Here is a 19,444-nt window from a genome sequence, read left to right on the forward strand (position 1 = left end):
AGGAGGGAATTCTCCGAGCAGCTAGCATCACTGCGCAGAGGGAGGAGATCCTCAGAGCATCAGGCCTCATCCCTGCACATAGAGAGGGGATCCTCCGAGCATCAGGCCTCATCCCTTCAAAGAGGGAGGGGATTCTTCCAGCAGCTTCTATCACTGCGCAGAAGAATAAGATCCTCAGAGCATCACAACTCACCCCTGCACAAAGGAAGTTGATCCTCCTGATGACCAGTGTCACTGCGCAGAGAAAGGGAATCTTCCCAAAGGCCAGCGTCCCTGCGCACAGGGAGTGGATCGTCCCAAAGGCTGGTGTCCCTGCAGAGAGGGAGGAGATTCTCCTCACAGCCAGTGTCCCTGTGAAGAATGAAAACAATCATCCACAACCACCTCCCATCATCCCCATGGTGGCACCACTGTGGAAATGGGATGGTGGAGCGTGTACTCCACCTGTGGATTTCTATTCCAAGAGAAGAGGTCACTTAACCTTACCTAATTAGTAAAGAAATTACCATTGTGATAGCGTGAGAATAAGTTGTGATAGGTTAAATGTACGGCTCATGTGAGTGTATATCTGTAATACTTTCATGCATTTTCTACATAAAATAGGTTTAGCTACATTTTACTTTGACATTTTAGTCATTTAGCAGAAGCTCTTATCCAGAGCGACTTACAGTAGTGAGTATACATTTTCATACTCATACTTCATTTTTTGATATTGGCAGATAAATATGCTAGATTTTGCAGCGACAATTATGACATTTTGCATAGCAATATGCAATTGTTTTGTCCATTTGTTGCAAAAATGCACTGACAAAGGAAAAAACTGTGTTGAGGTGTGGCTTGATTAAACCATTATGCAGTAAATGTGCGGTGATTGGTCAAATTTGTAAGCCCTCACATAATATGCAGGGAATTGTTGATTTTGCAACCAAAACAATGCGATCGCAGAGTCCTTGAGTAACCTCCCAGTAATCCCTGTGACTGCGTGTAGGTTAAGATTGGGTTGTAACAGAGTATCAGAGCGAGACGTTCCTATCTGTCAGCTAGTAATTGTTCTGTATGGTGACATGAGCAGAGTGGCCTGACTTCTCCCACTTATTACAGATGTCCGACTTAGATATGTTGAGCATCCTGCTATGATGTCCATCACCAAGCCGGAACATTCCGATGCCAAACCTCAGTTCCAGACTGGCACCCGGCCGGTGGCTGAGCCCGAGACCCCTGCTGTTCACAATAACAGTGGAGGCTGGCTCAGCTGGGTCTTTGGGAGTGGAAGAGCTAATAAGAAGGAGGTTCATCTACCTGAGGACAAAGACAGATCTGTTAGGAACTGGTTCTTAACACTATATTCTATGTAGAGACAATTGAGTGGATTTTATTTCAAAGAAATTGTGGCTTGCTTCACATTGCTAATATCTTCTTCCTCAGATTGTCTGGGATCCAACTCTGCACAGATGGGTTAACAAAACTGAGCCCAAGGCTGAGGTACATAATTAAATTAAAAACAGTGAACAACCATTGTATTTCAACTCTGATAATATTACTAACAATTTGGAAAAATTGTTGATGTGTTTTACAGAACAAGTGTGTACCACCCCCTCCACCGATGGGGACATATGGATATCAGGGGAACACTGGCAGTGTCCCCAAAGGAGTGAATCCTTACTCTATGAAAGCAGGTGAATATTGCTTTAGAATACATGTGGTTTAACCAAAACTGTGTCAGCCAATCATAGATGTCCCTGGTGATCTCCTGCTAATACCTTTCCCACTACCAGCAGGTCTATGGGGCAGCAGATACCCTACAATGCATTTGAATGATGGGACCAACTCAAAGCCTCCAAGCCATGGGCCTGGACAGCTTACTAGACAGCTCTCTGGCTTGCTCCCTCCTTCACACTTTGACCTCATGGCACCAATGGTTGTGCCACCTGACATTCTACCCTACTGAGGTATGACTCTGGAGAATACTTCCAAATTGTATCCATTCATCATTAACTGAGATTTTACTTGAACATAGCAAATGGCTGAGATAGCAAGAATGTTAACTATTTTTTGTGTTGTCCAACAGGCCAATTAACCAGAGTGGATTTGCTAAACATAGATTTTTTCAGTGTTAAAAAACTTCAGCATTAAAAATATTAAAAGATGATTTTTAAATTAAATCTCTCCTTTGTGTCCTCATGTAATTTGATGTGTTCTATCATCGCTTACAATGCTTATTGCTTCTGCATTGCTTTACGTTACAGACAAGTGTATATTATACACATATATTTTATTTTAGAAATGCATTTTGGATTTCCTACATTTACTTACTGTACAGACAAATATATTTTATACACATATATATTATTTTTAAACATTTTTAAAATGTATTCCATAGACACATCTAAATGTCAATATTTTTACTATCTGTGTCAAGTGCTTATGCCCATTTATTTACATCCTGTATACACCTCACACAGATGGTCAGTGGCTTGAAAAGAAGACAACAGTAACATGTCAGATATAGTTTAAATGTATTCATTGTTGAGTTTGCACCCCAATATGACACTTGAAATATTTCACAGAAGACTGAAATGTAACAAAACACCTATTGTGTTTATTGAGATGTACACGGAGATGCTCAGTTGGTCAATATTCCCCTCCAGTGTTTCCCCAACATCTTGTCAACATGGGCCTCAAAAATTATCTCCAATATATTGTCCATGTAAAAAACCTGTCTGATTAGAACTAATAATGTCCGACAATACCTTTTTAATTCTATGCGCTATACATTTTGCTAGCATTTTTGCATCACAACACTGAAGTGTAAGGGGCCTCCAATTTTTTTATGGACTGGATCTTTATATTTACCACTTTGAATCGTGTTTCAGTAATAATGAAGGAGTGGTTAAAACATGCTAATAACGGTCCTCTGAGGATATCAAAAAAGGTTTATCAGAGTTATTGACCTCACAAGAAGTCAGATTTGAGTAACTTACATTGTGGTGCTGAAACTTGAAGCAGCAGCCACGGCACAATCAATCGGAAATGGACAGCTCATGGTGCTGAAAGTATGAAAAATTGAGTAAACATTATTCATTTAAACCTCTCCATTTTAAATAGGGATATGTGTTGGAGCCTATTTCTTCCTATTTAAGAAATAAGAGGTAGGCCTACCTGTTTTGACAGATGAAATTAGGCTATAGGCTGCTATATCCATTGATATGTTAGTCATTTCCTCCACCCGCCATGCACTCTTTAAATAGCCCACCTCTGTGTCTGTTAAGACTTGAAATTAAGTTCGTATGACAGGGTATGCCATAGGCCTACCTTTTCTTAAAGAAAAGGGCAAAAAGTACACTGTTAGTTCAAGATTTTGAAGAAAATCAAACAGATGTGATTATATACAGTTATCTATAACAACGCTTTGGTCCGCGATACTTAATGCTAGAAACAAGATGTAAAATAGGAATAACTGGGAAAGACGTGACTCTGATGCATGTGGGGATATTGTTGTTTCATTTGGAAATAATCTAATTCTGTCACTATGAATTGATTAAGGTATTCACATTCTGGGGGCGGCAGGGTAGCCTAGTGGTTAGAGCGTTGGACTAGTAACCGAAAGGTTGCAAGTTCATATCCCCGAGCTGACAAGGTACGAATCTGTCGTTCTGCCCCTGAACAGGCAGTTAACCCACTGTTCCTAGGCCGTCATTGAAAATAAGAATTTGTTCTTAACTGACTTGCCTAGTTAAATAAAGGTAAAATAAATTCTGTCCAATAAAATATATTTAAACCCAGACAGCTTTTAGGGAAACAATTGTGACCTCTCGTTGGGTTAAGCCAAGGAAGAAGATTAGCCAGCAGTTGAAGCTTACATTTTTCTGCGTCAGTAGGCCTACTCGGTCTGGGGTGGAAAGGTAGGCCTAACTTGAAAGTACCATGCTCAGATCCCTATTGACGTCTCAGAGTTAATTATTTGCAAACGGGTTCAGTTTCGTTGCAAATAATACACACTGTTTTGGCATTGTAGAAATATAATAAGATGAACACATAGGACTATCTCTCTGTCTATACTGTAATTTCAGTCATTTGTGATTTATTTAAAACGTTTCTACTAATACTGTATGGTAACTCTATTGAAGTCCACTCTTGTACAGCACACTAAAGGTGTATCTCTTTCTCTACAATTTAGGAGATTTTAAGATATTTTGTTGTTTGTGATGGTACTCTAGGTGCGAGGGCCATCCTGTGCCACCAGTCAATTGATGGTGGATCACCTTCTGACCCCGTGCTCGCCAGGTGACCCAGCTGCCATAGAATTGACCTGGTATTTGAGCCAGCAACCTTTCGGTAACTGGCCCAATGATCTAACCTTGAGGCTACGTGCTGCCCCTTAGAATGTAGGGTGACTCCCCTAGTGGGTCCTGAACCCAAGTCAGCAGCACTACATTGCTGTGTGTCTGTATAGTTGAGGGTATATTGGTTTAGTAATACTCAATATAACTTGTATTATAGTATGCCCACATTTCTGTCCACTACTTTTGAATCAGGTAGCAATTAAATGTAAAGGGGCTTAATACAGTTCTAGCCACTAGGGGGTACTCTGGTGAAGCCCATGGGAAGCCAGTGGGTTTGGCGACGAGTATGAAGCGAGGGCCAGCCAACAATTGATGTTTGCTCCGGAATCGACGAAAGCCAATAGTCACACGGATAGCAGCTAGCTAGCTGTGAGATCCAGGTATGAATGTCCAGAGTTAGCGGTTGAAATCCAGGGACATGGAGAGAAAAATTGGTCCGGTATGTTTCGTTCCGAGCCGCGCTGCGCCATACAAAACTGGCAATAGATTTTCGAGCTAAAGGATAGCTGATGACCACAAACCGTGGTTAGCTGAATACTAATGATTTGCCAGTAAAGAAGCTAACTAGCTTCTGGATTTGCTTCTGGCTAGCTTCTTGGAGTTTCTGGCTAGCTTCTTGGAGGATTACAGATTTGAGGTAAATAATACTTTTTTATAAATATAAATTGGTGAGGCGGGTTGCAGGAGAGTGTTTTGAAGATGAATTTATGGAAAATTAAAAAACATGTGAAAAAAGTTGTAAATATATATATATATACGGGACACGTATAACTGACTTGCCTAGTTAAATAATGGGAACATTTTGAAAAAGCAATAGACTTTCACATTGTAGGTCTGTTGTAAAAACAATAAAATCATAATATATGCCATTTAGCAGATGTTTTCATCCAAAGCGATTTAGTCATTTGCACATACATTTTACGTATGGGTTGCCCCGGGAAACGAACCCACAACCCTGGTGGTGGGATCGGCTCTCCAACCATCATTTACTAAACAAAATCCCGCAAACGTGAGAGCGCCAGAAATAAACATCGCGAGATTGTAAATATGTGTGAGAGTCAGATTTGAAAGCAGACGTTTTCATCCAAAACGATTTACAGTAATGCATACATACATTTTACCTACGTAAAATTGGACTTTTTCAAAGGTTTTTCCGATTCCATTTTTTTTACGTCTTTCTTTATAATACTGTATGTATTCAATAATTTCGAATGGATCACTTCCCAATGGGCACATACATCAATTCAATTTTTATTCGACGTTGGTTCAACGTAATTTCATTGAAATTACATGGGTTTATTGTGTCACAGTGAATTTTATAATCTGCAGTCAATTTCATTATGTTATCTATCTTCAGAGCTCGTGCTGCTAGGCGACCTAAACTGGAACATGCTTAACACCCCAGCCATCCTACAATCTAAACTTGATTCCCTCAATCTCACACAAATTATCAATGAACCTACCAGGTACCCCCCCAAAGCCTTAAACACGGGCACCCTCATAGATATCATCCTAACCAACTTCCCCTCTAAATACACCTCTGCTGTCTTCAACCAAGATCTCAGCGATCACTGCCTCATTGCCTGCATCCGTAATGGGTCAGCGGTCAAACGACCTCCACTCATCACTGTAAAACGCTCCCTGAAACACTTCAGCGAGCAGGCCTTTCTAATCGACCTGGCCGGGGTGTCCTGGAAGGATATTGATCTCATCCCGTCAGTAGAGGATGCCTGGATATTTTTTTTAAATGCCTTCCTAACAATCTTAAATAAACATGCCCCATTCAAGAAAATTAGAACCAGGAACAGATATAGCCCTTGGTTCTCCCCAGACCTGACTGCCCTTAACCAACACAAAAACATCCTATGGCGTTCTGCATTAGCATCGAACAGCCCCGTGATATGCAGCTGTTCAGGGAAGCTAGAAACCGTTATACACAGGCAGTTAGAAAAGCCAAGGCTAGCTTTTTCAAGCAGAAATTTGCTTCCTGCAACACTAACTCTAAAAAGTTCTGGGACACTGTAAAGTCCATGGAGAATAAGAACACCTCCTCCCAGCTGCCCACTGCACTGAAGATAGGAAACACTGTCACCACTGATAAATCCACCATAATTGAGAATTTCAATAAGCATTTTTCTACGGCTGGCCATGCTTTCCACCTGGCAACTCCTACCCCGGTCAACAGCACTGCACCCCCAACAGCAACTCGCCCAAGCCTTCCCCATTTCTCCTTCTCCCAAATCCATTCAGCTGAAGTTCTGAAAGAGCTGAAAAATCTGGACCCCTACAAATCAGCCGGGCTAGACAATCTGGACCCTTTCTTTCTAAAATTATCTGCCGAAATTGTTGCCACCCCTATTACTAGCCTGTTCAACCTCTCTTTCGTGTCATCTGAGATTCCCAAAGATTGGAAAGCAGCTGCGGTCATCCCCCTCTTCAAAGGGGGGGACACTCTTGACCCAAACTGCTACAGACCTATATCTATCCTACCATGCCTTTCTAAGGTCTTCGAAAGCCAAGTCAACAAACAGATTACCGACCATTTCGAATCTCACCATACCTTCTCTGCTATGCAATCTGGTTTCAGAGCTGGTCATGGGTGCACCTCAGCCACGCTCAAGGTCCTAAACGATATCTTAACCGCCATCGATAAGAAACATTACTGTGCAGCCGTATTCATTGATCTGGCCAAGGCTTTCGACTGTCAACCACCACATCCTCATCGGCAGACTAGACAGCCTTGGTTTCTCAAATGATTGCCTCGCCTGGTTCACCAACTACTTCTCTGATAGAGTTCAGTGTGTCAAATCGGAGGGTCTGCTGTCCGGACCTCTGGCAGTCTCTATGGGGGTGCCACAGGGTTCAATTCTTGGACCGACTCTCTTCTCTGTATACATCAATGAGGTCGCTCTTGCTGCTGGTGAGTCTCTGATCCACCTCTACGCAGACGACACCATTCTGTATACTTCCGGCCCTTCTTTGGACACTGTGTTAACAACCCTCCAGGCAAGCTTCAATGCCATACAACTCTCCTTCCGTGGCCTCCAATTGCTCTTAAATACAAGTAAAACTAAATGCATGCTCTTCAACCGATCGCTACCTGCACCTACCCGCCTGTCCAACATCACTAATCTGGACGGCTCTGACTTAGAATACGTGGACAACTACAAATACTTAGGTGTCTGGTTAGACTGTAAACTCTCCTTCCAGACCCATATCAAACATCTCCAATCCAAAGTTAAATCTAGAATTGGCTTCCTATTTCGCAACAAAGCATCCTTCACTCATGCTGCCAAACATACCCTTGTAAAATTGACCATCCTACCAATCCTCGACTTTGGCGATGTCATTTACAAAATAGCCTCCAATACCCTACTCAACAAAGTGGATGCAGTCTATCACAGTGCAATCCGTTTTGTCACCAAAGCCCCATATACTACCCACCATTGCGACCTGTACGCTCTCGTTGGCTGGCCCTCGCTTCATACTCGTCGCCAAACCCACTGGCTCCATGTCATCTACAAGACCCTGCTAGGTAAAGTCCCCCTTATCTCAGCTCGCTGGTCACCATAGCATCTCCCACCTGTAGCACACGCTCCAGCAGGTATATCTCTCTAGTCACCCCAAAACCAATTCTTTCTTTGGCCGCCTCTCCTTCCAGTTCTCTGCTGCCAATGACTGGAACGAACTACAAAAATCTCTTAAATTGGAAACACTTATCTCCCTCACTAGCTTTAAGCACCAACTGTCAGAGCATCTTACAGATTACTGCACCTGTACATAGCCCACCTATAATTTAGCCCAAACAACTACCTCTTTCCCAACTGTATTTAATTAATTTATTTATTTTGCTCCTTTGCACCCCATTATTTTTATTTCTACTTTGCACATTCTTCCATTGCAAAACTACCATTCCAGTGTTTTACTTGCTATATTGTATTTACTTTGCCACCATGGCCTTTTTGCCTTTACCTCCCTTCTCAACTAATTTGCTCACATTGTATATAGACTTGTTTTTTTTTACTGTATTATTGACTGTATGTTTGTTTTACTCCATGTGTAACTCTGTGTCGTTGTATGTGTCGAACTGCTTTGCTTTATCTTGGCCAGGTCGCAATTGTAAATGAGAACTTGTTCTCAACTTGCCTACCTGGTTAAATAAAGGTGAAATAAAAAAATAAAAAAATAAAAAAATGTTTTCATGTGCCATGATTCTGACATTTGACCCTCATAGGATTAGGCTAGATAGTTTTAGTGGGGCAGTAAATGTAATCTCAATACAATACGATGTGCATATAATGTACATATAGCCAATATAGCTATTAAACCAATGTTCAGTGAATGCAATCTGTGACGCAAGTGGCCGAATATGTTTGTGACGTTCCATGGAACCCACGGTATTGTTTAAAACTCGATTCTGATTGGCCTGCAGGTCATTCTACAGTGTAAATTATAAATGAACACGTGCTTTTATATCAGTGTGACAGATTCACAGTACGGAGCGTGTCTCAAACCGTCCCGCGCTTTTATCTGCCTATCTGCCTTCACGCACGACTGGATAGGCCTTTTAGATACGCTTGTCCAAGGTAAGGATATGAGTCAAGCTATAGCCTACTTTTAATGTTTTAGTTCCGAACTCAAGTTACTCCAGTCAAGTGATTAATCGTAAAAGTTTGTTGTTTTGACTGAGCAGTCCAATGGCCAATGCTGTTTTTGGACTCTGAGATCCTTTGCTATATACTATGATGAGCCAATAACATGCATAGATTATGCATTAGGCATTGCACAAGTCAGTGTCTAGGTCAGAATATATAATAGCTATTTCTGGCAATTCAAGTTACTCACGTCAAGTGATTTATCATAAGAGTTAGTTAGTTGTTTTGACTGTCAAAACAAACAACTTTGATGGAATATTCCAAATTACAATGCAATTATGCATCACCAATTCACAATACTTCTTGTATTTCAATTATTCATCTAGGCCCAAGACATAAAGTTGCCTGAAAGCTGTGTAGCAATAATTCCTGCTCTTGACCCATAGGATGGTAATCACATACATGATTGGCTTAATCAAGAATCATGGATACCTTTCATGTGAGTACTCACACACCAGATTTTTTTTACATACCTCAGAAGGAAGATACCTCAATATCTGGAAGCACTGACTCATGTACAATTGTTAATGCTATCTCTGAAATGTCTAACAAAATGTTGACTTGATCATTTCATCAAGAACTCATCACAAGTTGGAACTAGTGGTCAACATTGGGACAATGCAGCCCAAAATAACAGGGCTGAATATTTTCATGGAGGTAAGCACTACACTTCTGATGGGTTTAAAGATTGTATTACATTATCTAAAAGTGAGAAAGTAAACCCCAGCTGCTGTTATTCTTTTCACGGGGAAGGACAAATCCCATTATGCCATGAATATTTCATTGCTGAACAACCATAGATATTTTTCCTCTAATTTGGCTCCCGTTCCTCCCAACAGTGAGCAAGACCTGTCAGCAGAGCTCACTGGAGCAGGGAGACATCCCGTCATCCTTTTGGCGCCTGACAAAGTACACTTTTTTTTCTTCTAAATAACACTATAGTAACATCTTCTGCACAAAGTTACATTCCTAATAAGATTGGTGTTAAGTGGGAAAGAATCCTAAAGATGGTCCAATGGGCATGGTCTGAAGCCTCTCGTCATCTCAGTATGTTGAACCACCTGATTTCCTGCAGGCTTGAGATTCAGATCCTGCTGAACGATGTTAAGCAGTCGATTAACCACATGCAGGGGACGCTGAACACCATGCAGGGGCAGTGTATTGAGTTGCAGACTGCCATATCTAAGGTAGTGTCAGATGAGTCTCAGATACAGAAGAATAAGTCTATGATGGTATGGTGATAATGATTGAGATGGTGATTATAATAATGATGACTAGCTTTACCCCACCCTACAGGCGGTAAATCATTGGATCTGATTAATTCAATTCAACGCAATTCATTCTTTGAGGACTGCAAACCATACAAATACAATTTATTTACACTAATAATAAGCTATTGTCAACTTCCCGTCTATGGTTATCTTGCTCATTGCTCACTGTCAATTGCTCACGGTTACCCTATTTGTGTAACTATTATTGATTTCTCGCAGAAAAACAATTTGGTTGTAAATGTAACTGGGGCCACCGTAAATAATTGTTAGGCTACTCATTTTGAATTCACCGGTGGCAACTTGTGTGACCATAAAAGTCTGTGTGGGCACTGGGCACAGTAAAATAATTTGGTTACTGACCTGTCCTACATCATAGAAGAACCTTCAATTCGGAACTAGGAAATTCTGACATTTCTGACTCGCTACCTCATTATGGAATGATGATTTCAAGTTTCCCACTTGTGAAGTATCAGAATCAACCAGTAGGAAGCTCTACGCTAATAACTTACATTCATTTTAACTCTGAGGTTCCAAGTTTCCGATGGCATGTGAATGCGTCAATAATTGCCATGGTCATTTTGAATGTTCAGTCACTGAGCATTATGGGTAATTGTCCTACATACTTACATCAAATGCTGTAGTAACAGTGCCATTCCAAACACAATAAATGTGAAAATGAACAAAGATACAAAATATTGCTAAAGTGAAGAAAATCAGTTTAAAATTGTAGTAGGAAATGCCCCTGCAGCAGGGAGGCTTATGGTATTATAATATATTGTAGATAACATTAATATAATGTGAGCGGACCAAGTAATTGGGCGTCACTTTAAAGCGGGAAGGTGGAATAAACGAGTCAGGAGTAGTTTTTCTTGATTGAACACAGTTCTCTATTGAGGGCATTTGGTCAACACAAACACTCCAACATAATCAATGAAAATCTTCCAAGGAACAACATACATCTTCTTCTCCAGATGAAACAGGAACACAATAGGCTTATCTTTAAACTACAACAAAAAGTCACGGGATTGTCACCGTCTTAGTGGTTCTTCCTGGATAGCTCCTCTCTCTCGGTGGCCATCTTCCAGAGATAGTTTCCCCCTCTCTCTGCTGGTTCCATTCTCTCTCTTATAGGGGAAGGAGAGTATGTCATTAGTACCGTCAGCTGTGCTTAATTGCCTCTGGTTACCTTGTCTCCCATGCCTTGTTGGGCTACTATCCATGAGCCCAGCCTGCCCTCTGGTGTTCCTTCCACAATAATTTGTGTATTTGCAGTATCAGTACACATACAAATGAAAGTATATGCTAGGGATTAATCTACACTGAGTGACCAAAACATTAAGAACACCTTCCTATTGAGTTGATTTTTTAGGGAATGACAATATGCTCTATATTATACCTTCAGATCATCACACCAGCCGAAGTTGCTGTGCAGAGGGAGGAGATCGTCCGAGCATCAGGCCTCATCCCGTCACAGAGGAAGGGTATCCTACAAACAGCCAGTGTCCCTTCACAGAGGGAGGGGATTCTCTCAGCCGCCAGCATCAATGCACAGAGGGAGGAGATCCTACGATCATCAGGCCTCATCCCTGCACGGAGGGAGGGGATCCTCCAAACAGCCAGTGTCACTGCGCAGAGGGAGGAAATCGTCCCAATGGCCAGCGTCCCTGTGCACAGGGAGGGGATTGTCCCAAGGGCTAGTGTCCCTGCTGAGAGGGAGGAGATCCTCCGAGCATCAGGCCTCATCCCTGCACAGAGGAAGGGGATCCTCCAAACAGCCAGTGTCCCTGCACCGAGGGAGGGAATTCTCCGAGCAGCTAGCATCACTGCGCAGAGGGAGGAGATCCTCAGAGCATCAGGCCTCATCCCTGCACATAGAGAGGGGATCCTCCGAGCATCAGGCCTCATCCCTTCAAAGAGGGAGGGGATTCTTCCAGCAGCTTCTATCACTGCGCAGAAGAATAAGATCCTCAGAGCATCACAACTCACCCCTGCACAAAGGAAGTTGATCCTCCTGATGACCAGTGTCACTGCGCAGAGAAAGGGAATCTTCCCAAAGGCCAGCGTCCCTGCGCACAGGGAGTGGATCGTCCCAAAGGCTGGTGTCCCTGCAGAGAGGGAGGAGATTCTCCTCACAGCCAGTGTCCCTGTGAAGAATGAAAACAATCATCCACAACCACCTCCCATCATCCCCATGGTGGCACCACTGTGGAAATGGGATGGTGGAGCGTGTACTCCACCTGTGGATTTCTATTCCAAGAGAAGAGGTCACTTAACCTTACCTAATTAGTAAAGAAATTACCATTGTGATAGCGTGAGAATAAGTTGTGATAGGTTAAATGTACGGCTCATGTGAGTGTATATCTGTAATACTTTCATGCATTTTCTACATAAAACAGGTTTAGCTACGTTTTACTTTGACATTTTAGTCATTTAGCAGAAGCTCTTATCCAGAGCGACTTACAGTAGTGAGTGTACATTTTCATACTCATACTTCATTTTTTGATATTGGCAGATAAATATGCTAGATTTTGCAGCGACAATTATGACATTTTGCATAGCAATATGCAATTGTTTTGTCCATTTGTTGCAAAAATGCACTGACAAAGGAAAAAACTGTGTTGAGGTGTGGCTTGATTAAACCATTATGCAGTAAATGTGCGGTGATTGGTCAAATTTGTAAGCCCTCACATAATATGCAGGGAATTGTTGATTTTGCAACCAAAACAATGCGATCGCAGAGTCCTTGAGTAACCTCCCAGTAATCCCTGTGACTGCGTGTAGGTTAAGATTGGGTTGTAACAGAGTATCAGAGCGAGACGTTCCTATCTGTCAGCTAGTAATTGTTCTGTATGGTGACATGAGCAGAGTGGCCTGACTTCTCCCACTTATTACAGATGTCCGACTTAGATATGTTGAGCATCCTGCTATGATGTCCATCACCAAGCCGGAACATTCCGATGCCAAACCTCAGTTCCAGACTGGCACCCGGCCGGTGGCTGAGCCCGAGACCCCTGCTGTTCACAATAACAGTGGAGGCTGGCTCAGCTGGGTCTTTGGGAGTGGAAGAGCTAATAAGAAGGAGGTTCATCTACCTGAGGACAAAGACAGATCTGTTAGGAACTGGTTCTTAACACTATATTCTATGTAGAGACAATTGAGTGGATTTTATTTCAAAGAAATTGTGGCTTGCTTCACATTGCTAATATCTTCTTCCTCAGATTGTCTGGGATCCAACTCTGCACAGATGGGTTAACAAAACTGAGCCCAAGGCTGAGGTACATAATTAAATTAAAAACAGTGAACAACCATTGTATTTCAACTCTGATAATATTACTAACAATTTGGAAAAATTGTTGATGTGTTTTACAGAACAAGTGTGTACCACCCCTCCACCGATGGGGACATATGGATATCAGGGGAACACTGGCAGTGTCCCCAAAGGAGTGAATCCTTACTCTATGAAAGCAGGTGAATATTGCTTTAGAATACATGTGGTTTAACCAAAACTGTGTCAGCCAATCATAGATGTCCCTGGTGATCTCCTGCTAATACCTTTCCCACTACCAGCAGGTCTATGGGGCAGCAGATACCCTACAATGCATTTGAATGATGGGACCAACTCAAAGCCTCCAAGCCATGGGCCTGGACAGCTTACTAGACAGCTCTCTGGCTTGCTCCCTCCTTCACACTTTGACCTCATGGCACCAATGGTTGTGCCACCTGACATTCTACCCTACTGAGGTATGACTCTGGAGAATACTTCCAAATTGTATCCATTCATCATTAACTGAGATTTTACTTGAACATAGCAAATGGCTGAGATAGCAAGAATGTTAACTATTTTTTGTGTTGTCCAACAGGCCAATTAACCAGAGTGGATTTGCTAAACATAGATTTTTTCAGTGTTAAAAAACTTCAGCATTAAAAAATATTAAAAGATGATTTTTTAATTAAATCTCTCCTTTGTGTCCTCATGTAATTTGATGTGTTCTATCATCGCTTACAATGCTTATTGCTTCTGCATTGCTTTACGTTACAGACAAGTGTATATTATACACATATATTTTATTTTAGAAATGCATTTTGGATTTCCTACATTTACTTACTGTACAGACAAATATATTTTATACACATATATATTCTTTTTAAACATTTTTTAAAATGTATTCCATAGACACATCTAAATGTCAATATTTTTACTATCTGTGTCAAGTGCTTATGCCCATTTATTTACATCCTGTATACACCTCACACAGATGGTCAGTGGCTTGAAAAGAAGACAACAGTAACATGTCAGATATAGTTTAAATGTATTCATTGTTGAGTTTGCACCCCAATATGACACTTGAAATATTTCACAGAAGACTGAAATGTAACAAAACACCTATTGTGTTTATTGAGATGTACACGGAGATGCTCAGTTGGTCAATATTCCCCTCCAGTGTTTCCCCAACATCTTGTCAACATGGGCCTCAAAAATTATCTCCAATATATTGTCCATGTAAAAAACCTGTCTGATTAGAACTAATAATGTCCGACAATACCTTTTTAATTCTATGCGCTATACATTTTGCTAGCATTTTTGCATCACAACACTGAAGTGTAAGGGGCCTCCAATTTTTTATGGACTGGATCTTTATATTTACCACTTTGAATCGTGTTTCAGTAATAATGAAGGAGTGGTTAAAACATGCTAATAACGGTCCTCTGAGGATATCAAAAAAGGTTTATCAGAGTTATTGACCTCACAAGAAGTCAGATTTGAGTAACTTACATTGTGGTGCTGAAACTTGAAGCAGCAGCCACGGCACAATCAATCGGAAATGGACAGCTCATGGTGCTGAAAGTATGAAAAATTGAGTAAACATTATTCATTTAAACCTCTCCATTTTAAATAGGGATATGTGTTGGAGCCTATTTCTTCCTATTTAAGAAATAAGAGGTAGGCCTACCTGTTTTGACAGATGAAATTAGGCTATAGGCTGCTATATCCATTGATATGTTAGTCATTTCCTCCACCCGCCATGCACTCTTTAAATAGCCCACCTCTGTGTCTGTTAAGACTTGAAATTAAGTTCGTATGACAGGGTATGCTATAGGCCTACCTTTTCTTAAAGAAAAGGGCAAAAAGTACACTGTTAGTTCAAGATTTTGAAGAAAATCAAACAGATGTGATTATATACAGTTATCTATAACAACGCTTTGGTCCGCGATACTTAATGCTAGAAACAAGATGTAAAATAGGAATAACTGGGAAAGACGTGACTCTGATGCATGTGGGGATATTGTTGTTTCATTTGGAAATAATCTAATTCTGTCACTATGAATTGATTAAGGTATTCACATTCTGGGGGCGGCAGGGTAGCCTAGTGGTTAGAGCGTTGGACTAGTAACCGAAAGGTTGCAAGTTCATATCCCCGAGCTGACAAGGTACGAATCTGTCGTTCTGCCCCTGAACAGGCAGTTAACCCACTGTTCCTAGGCCGTCATTGAAAATAAGAATTTGTTCTTAACTGACTTGCCTAGTTAAATAAAGGTAAAATATATTTAAACCCAGACAGCTTTTAGGGAAACAATTGTGACCTCTCGTTGGGTTAAGCCAAGGAAGAAGATTAGCCAGCAGTTGAAGCTTACATTTTTCTGCGTCAGTAGGCCTACTCGGTCTGGGGTGGAAAGGTAGGCCTAACTTGAAAGTACCATGCTCAGATCCCTATTGACGTCTCAGAGTTAATTATTTGCAAACGGGTTCAGTTTCGTTGCAAATAATACACACTGTTTTGGCATTGTAGAAATATAATAAGATGAACACATAGGACTATCTCTCTGTCTATACTGTAATTTCAGTCATTTGTGATTTATTTAAAACGTTTCTACTAATACTGTATGGTAACTCTATTGAAGTCCACTCTTGTACAGCACACTAAAGGTGTATCTCTTTCTCTACAATTTAGGAGATTTTAAGATATTTTGTTGTTTGTGATGGTACTCTAGGTGCGAGGGCCATCCTGTGCCACCAGTCAATTGATGGTGGATCACCTTCTGACCCCGTGCTCGCCAGGTGACCCAGCTGCCATAGAATTGACCTGGTATTTGAGCCAGCAACCTTTCGGTAACTGGCCCAATGATCTAACCTTGAGGCTACGTGCTGCCCCTTAGAATGTAGGGTGACTCCCCCTAGTGGGTCCTGAACCCAGGTCAGCAGCACTACATTGCTGTGTGTCTGTATAGTTGAGGGTATATTGGTTTAGTAATACTCAATTCAGTTCTGGTACCAGAGGGGACATCAATGCTGTTACACGTGGCCATGATCACCAAGCTACCCTGACTTAATAAAACCTGAATTCAAAAAGAACAAGATGTGCTTGTCATTATTTTATTTTAACTTGTATTATAGTATGCCCACATTTCTGTCCACTACTTTTGAATCAGGTAGCAATTAAATGTAAAGGGCTTAATACAGTTCTAGCCACTAGGGGGGTACTCTGGTGAAGCCCATGGGAAAAAAAGAAATGTAGTTTAAGTGAATTGGGAAGAGTAAGAATGAAAAACTAAAGAAAGACTGTAAACGGCTGTTACCTGTGCTGACATGATTAAAAGTGAAGTAAACCGTACTTTTCGCGTTGTAGTTTATATGATAAGCTCATTGGAAGAGAAACATAAACAGATACATGTGCTGCCTTTCCAACTGATGTCAAGTTCCAACACAAATATTCATGGGGCGGCAGGGGAGCCTAGTGGTTAGAGCATTGGACTAGTTCAAATCCCCGAGCTGACAAGGTACAAATCTGTCGTTCTGCCCCTGAACAGGCAGTTAACCCACTGTTCCTAGGCCGTCATTGAAAATAAGAATTTTTTATTTATTTATTTCACCTTTATTTAACCAGGTAGGCAAGTTGAGAACAAGTTCTCATTTACAATTGCGACCTGGCCAAGATAAAGCAAAGCAGTTCGACACATACAACGACACAGAGTTACACATGGAGTAAAACAAACATACAGTCAATAATACAGTATAAACAAGTCTATATACGAGTAAAACCAAATGCATGCTTTTCAACCGATCGCTGCCTGCACCCGCATGCCCGACTAGCATCACCACCCTGGATGGTTCCGACCTTGAATATGTGGACATCTATAAGTACCTAGGTGTCTGGCTAGACTGCAAACTCTCCTTCCAGACTCACATCAAACATCTCCAATCGAAAATCAAATCAAGAGTCGGCTTTCTATTCCGCAACAAAGCCTCCTTCACTCACGCCGCCAAGCTTACCCTAGTAAAACTGACTATCCTACCGATCCTCGATTTCGGCGATGTCATCTACAAAATGGCTTCCAACACTCTACTCAGCAAACTGGATGCAGTCTATCATAGTGCCATCCGTTTTGTCACCAAAGCACCTTATACCACCCACCACTGCGACTTGTATGCTCTAGTCGGCTGGCCCTCGCTACATATTCGTCGCCAGACCCACTGGCTCCAGGTCATCTACAAGTCCATGCTAGGTAAAGCTCCGCCTTATCTCAGTTCACTGGTCACGATGGCAACACCCATCCGTAGCACACGCTCCAGCAGGTGTATCTCACTGATCATCCCTAAAGCCAACACCTCATTTGGCCGCCTTTCGTTCCAGTACTCTGCTGCCTGTGACTGGAACGAACTGCAAAAATCGCTGAAGTTGGAGACTTTTATCTCCCTCACCAACTTCAAACATCAGCTATCCGAGCAGCTAACCGATCGCTGCAGCTGTACATAGTCTATTGGTAAATAGCCCACCCATTTTCACCTACCTCATTCCCATACTGTTTTTATACTGTTTTTAAAAAAAAAATATTTATTTACTTTTCTGCTCTTTTGCACACCAATATCTCTACCTGTACATGACCATCTGATCATTTATCACCCCAGTGTTAATCTGCAAAATTGTATTATTCGCCTACCTCCTCATGCCTTTTGCACACATTGTATATAGACTGCCCATTTTTTTTTCTACTGTGTTATTGACTTGTTAATTGTTTACTCCATGTGTAACTCTGTGTTGTCTGTTCACACTGCTATGCTTTATCTTGGCCAGGTCGCAGTTGCAAATGAGAACTTGTTCTCAACTAGCCTACCTGGTTAAATAAAGGTGAAATAAAAAAATAAAAAAATAATAAAAAAATACGATGTGAGCAAATGAGGTGAGATAAGGGAGGTAAAAGGCAAAAAAAGGCCATGATGGCAAAGTAAATACAATATAGCAAGTAAAACACTGGAATGCTAGATTTGCAATGGAAGAATGTGCAAAGTAGAAATAAAAATAATGGGGTGCAAAGGAGCCTAATTAATTAAATACAGTAGGGAAAGAGGTAGTTGTTTGGGCTAAATTATAGGTGGGCTATGTACAGGTGCAGTAATCTGTGAGCTGTTCTGATAGTTGGTGCTTAAAGCTAGTGAGGGGGATAAGTGTTTCCAGTTTCAGAGATTTTTGTAGTTCGTTCCAGTCATTGGCAGCAGAGAACTGGAAGGAGAGGCGGCCAAAGAAAGAATTGGTTTTGGGGGTGACTAGAGAGATATACCTGCTGGAGCGTGTGCTACAGGTGGGAAATGCTATGGTGACCAGCGAGCTGAGATAAGGGGGGACTTTACCTAGCAGGGTCTTGTAGATGACATGGAGCCAGTGGGTTTGGCGACGAGTATGAAGCGAGGGCCAGCCAACAATTGATGTTTGCTCGGAATCGACGAAAGCCGATAGTCACACGGATAGCAGCTAGCTAGCTGTGAGATCCAGGTATGAATGTCCAGAGTTAGCGGTTGAAATCCAGGGACATGGAGAGAAAAATTGGTCCGGTATGTTTCGTTCCGAGCCGCGCTGCGCCATACAAAACTGGCAATAGATTTTCGAGCTAAAGGATAGCTGATGACCACAAACCGTGGTTAGCTTAATACTAATGATTTGCCAGTAAAGAAGCTAACTAGCTTCTGGATTTGCTTCTGGCTAGCTTCTTGGAGTTTCTGGCTAGCTTCTTGGAGGATTACAGATTTGAGGTAAATAATACTTTTTTATAAATATAAATTGGTGAGGCGGGTTGCAGGAGAGTGTTTTGAAGATTAATTTATGGAAAATTAAAAAACATTATGTGAAAAAAGTTGTAAATATATATATATACGGGACACGTATAACTGACTTGCCTAGTT

At 41.5% G+C, this 19,444-nt stretch overlaps 2 protein-coding genes and 1 long non-coding RNA gene across 5 annotated transcripts; 2 read left to right on the forward strand and 1 right to left on the reverse strand.

Annotated features, from left to right (window-relative positions):
- The first annotated feature begins 10 nt into the window (after positions 1 to 10).
- On the forward strand, positions 11 to 2,129 carry LOC115138926 (protein transport protein Sec16A-like). Its single transcript, XM_065025623.1, has 6 exons — positions 11 to 471; positions 1,102 to 1,319; positions 1,426 to 1,482; positions 1,577 to 1,676; positions 1,776 to 1,949; positions 2,069 to 2,129. Exons 1-5 carry the CDS (start codon positions 222 to 224, stop codon positions 1,946 to 1,948), a joined length of 798 nt encoding a protein of 265 aa, XP_064881695.1. The 5' UTR covers positions 11 to 221; the 3' UTR covers position 1,949; positions 2,069 to 2,129.
- On the reverse strand, positions 748 to 18,980 carry LOC135574336 (uncharacterized). Of its 3 annotated transcripts, none has more exons than XR_010465361.1 (7): positions 18,896 to 18,980; positions 15,044 to 15,109; positions 13,236 to 13,361; positions 12,256 to 12,413; positions 11,666 to 12,134; positions 2,982 to 3,047; positions 748 to 1,299 (listed from the first exon to the last, which is right to left on the reverse strand). XR_010465361.1 is itself a non-coding variant. In XM_065025624.1 (6 exons), the coding sequence occupies exons 3-5, from the start codon at positions 13,355 to 13,357 to the stop codon at positions 11,668 to 11,670; spliced, it is 747 nt and encodes a 248-aa protein (XP_064881696.1). In that variant the 5' UTR covers positions 13,358 to 13,361; positions 15,044 to 15,109; positions 18,896 to 18,980; the 3' UTR covers positions 11,365 to 11,393; positions 11,666 to 11,667. The 3 variants fall into 3 exon arrangements, 1 of the variants encoding a protein (XP_064881696.1); XR_010465362.1 differs by having other exon boundaries at positions 1,211 to 1,299; positions 11,666 to 12,092; XM_065025624.1 differs by lacking the exons at positions 748 to 1,299; positions 2,982 to 3,047 and adding an exon at positions 11,365 to 11,393.
- Positions 13,654 to 14,235, forward strand: LOC135574181 (uncharacterized). The gene is made up of 3 exons (XR_010465209.1): positions 13,654 to 13,737; positions 13,837 to 14,010; positions 14,130 to 14,235. It is a non-coding gene; the product is annotated as an uncharacterized LOC135574181 (long non-coding RNA).
- Positions 18,981 to 19,444: the final 464 nt, after the last annotated feature.

This window comes from Oncorhynchus nerka, linkage group LG12 (assembly GCF_034236695.1).
Source record: "Oncorhynchus nerka isolate Pitt River linkage group LG12, Oner_Uvic_2.0, whole genome shotgun sequence".
NCBI lineage: Eukaryota > Metazoa > Chordata > Actinopteri > Salmoniformes > Salmonidae > Oncorhynchus > Oncorhynchus nerka.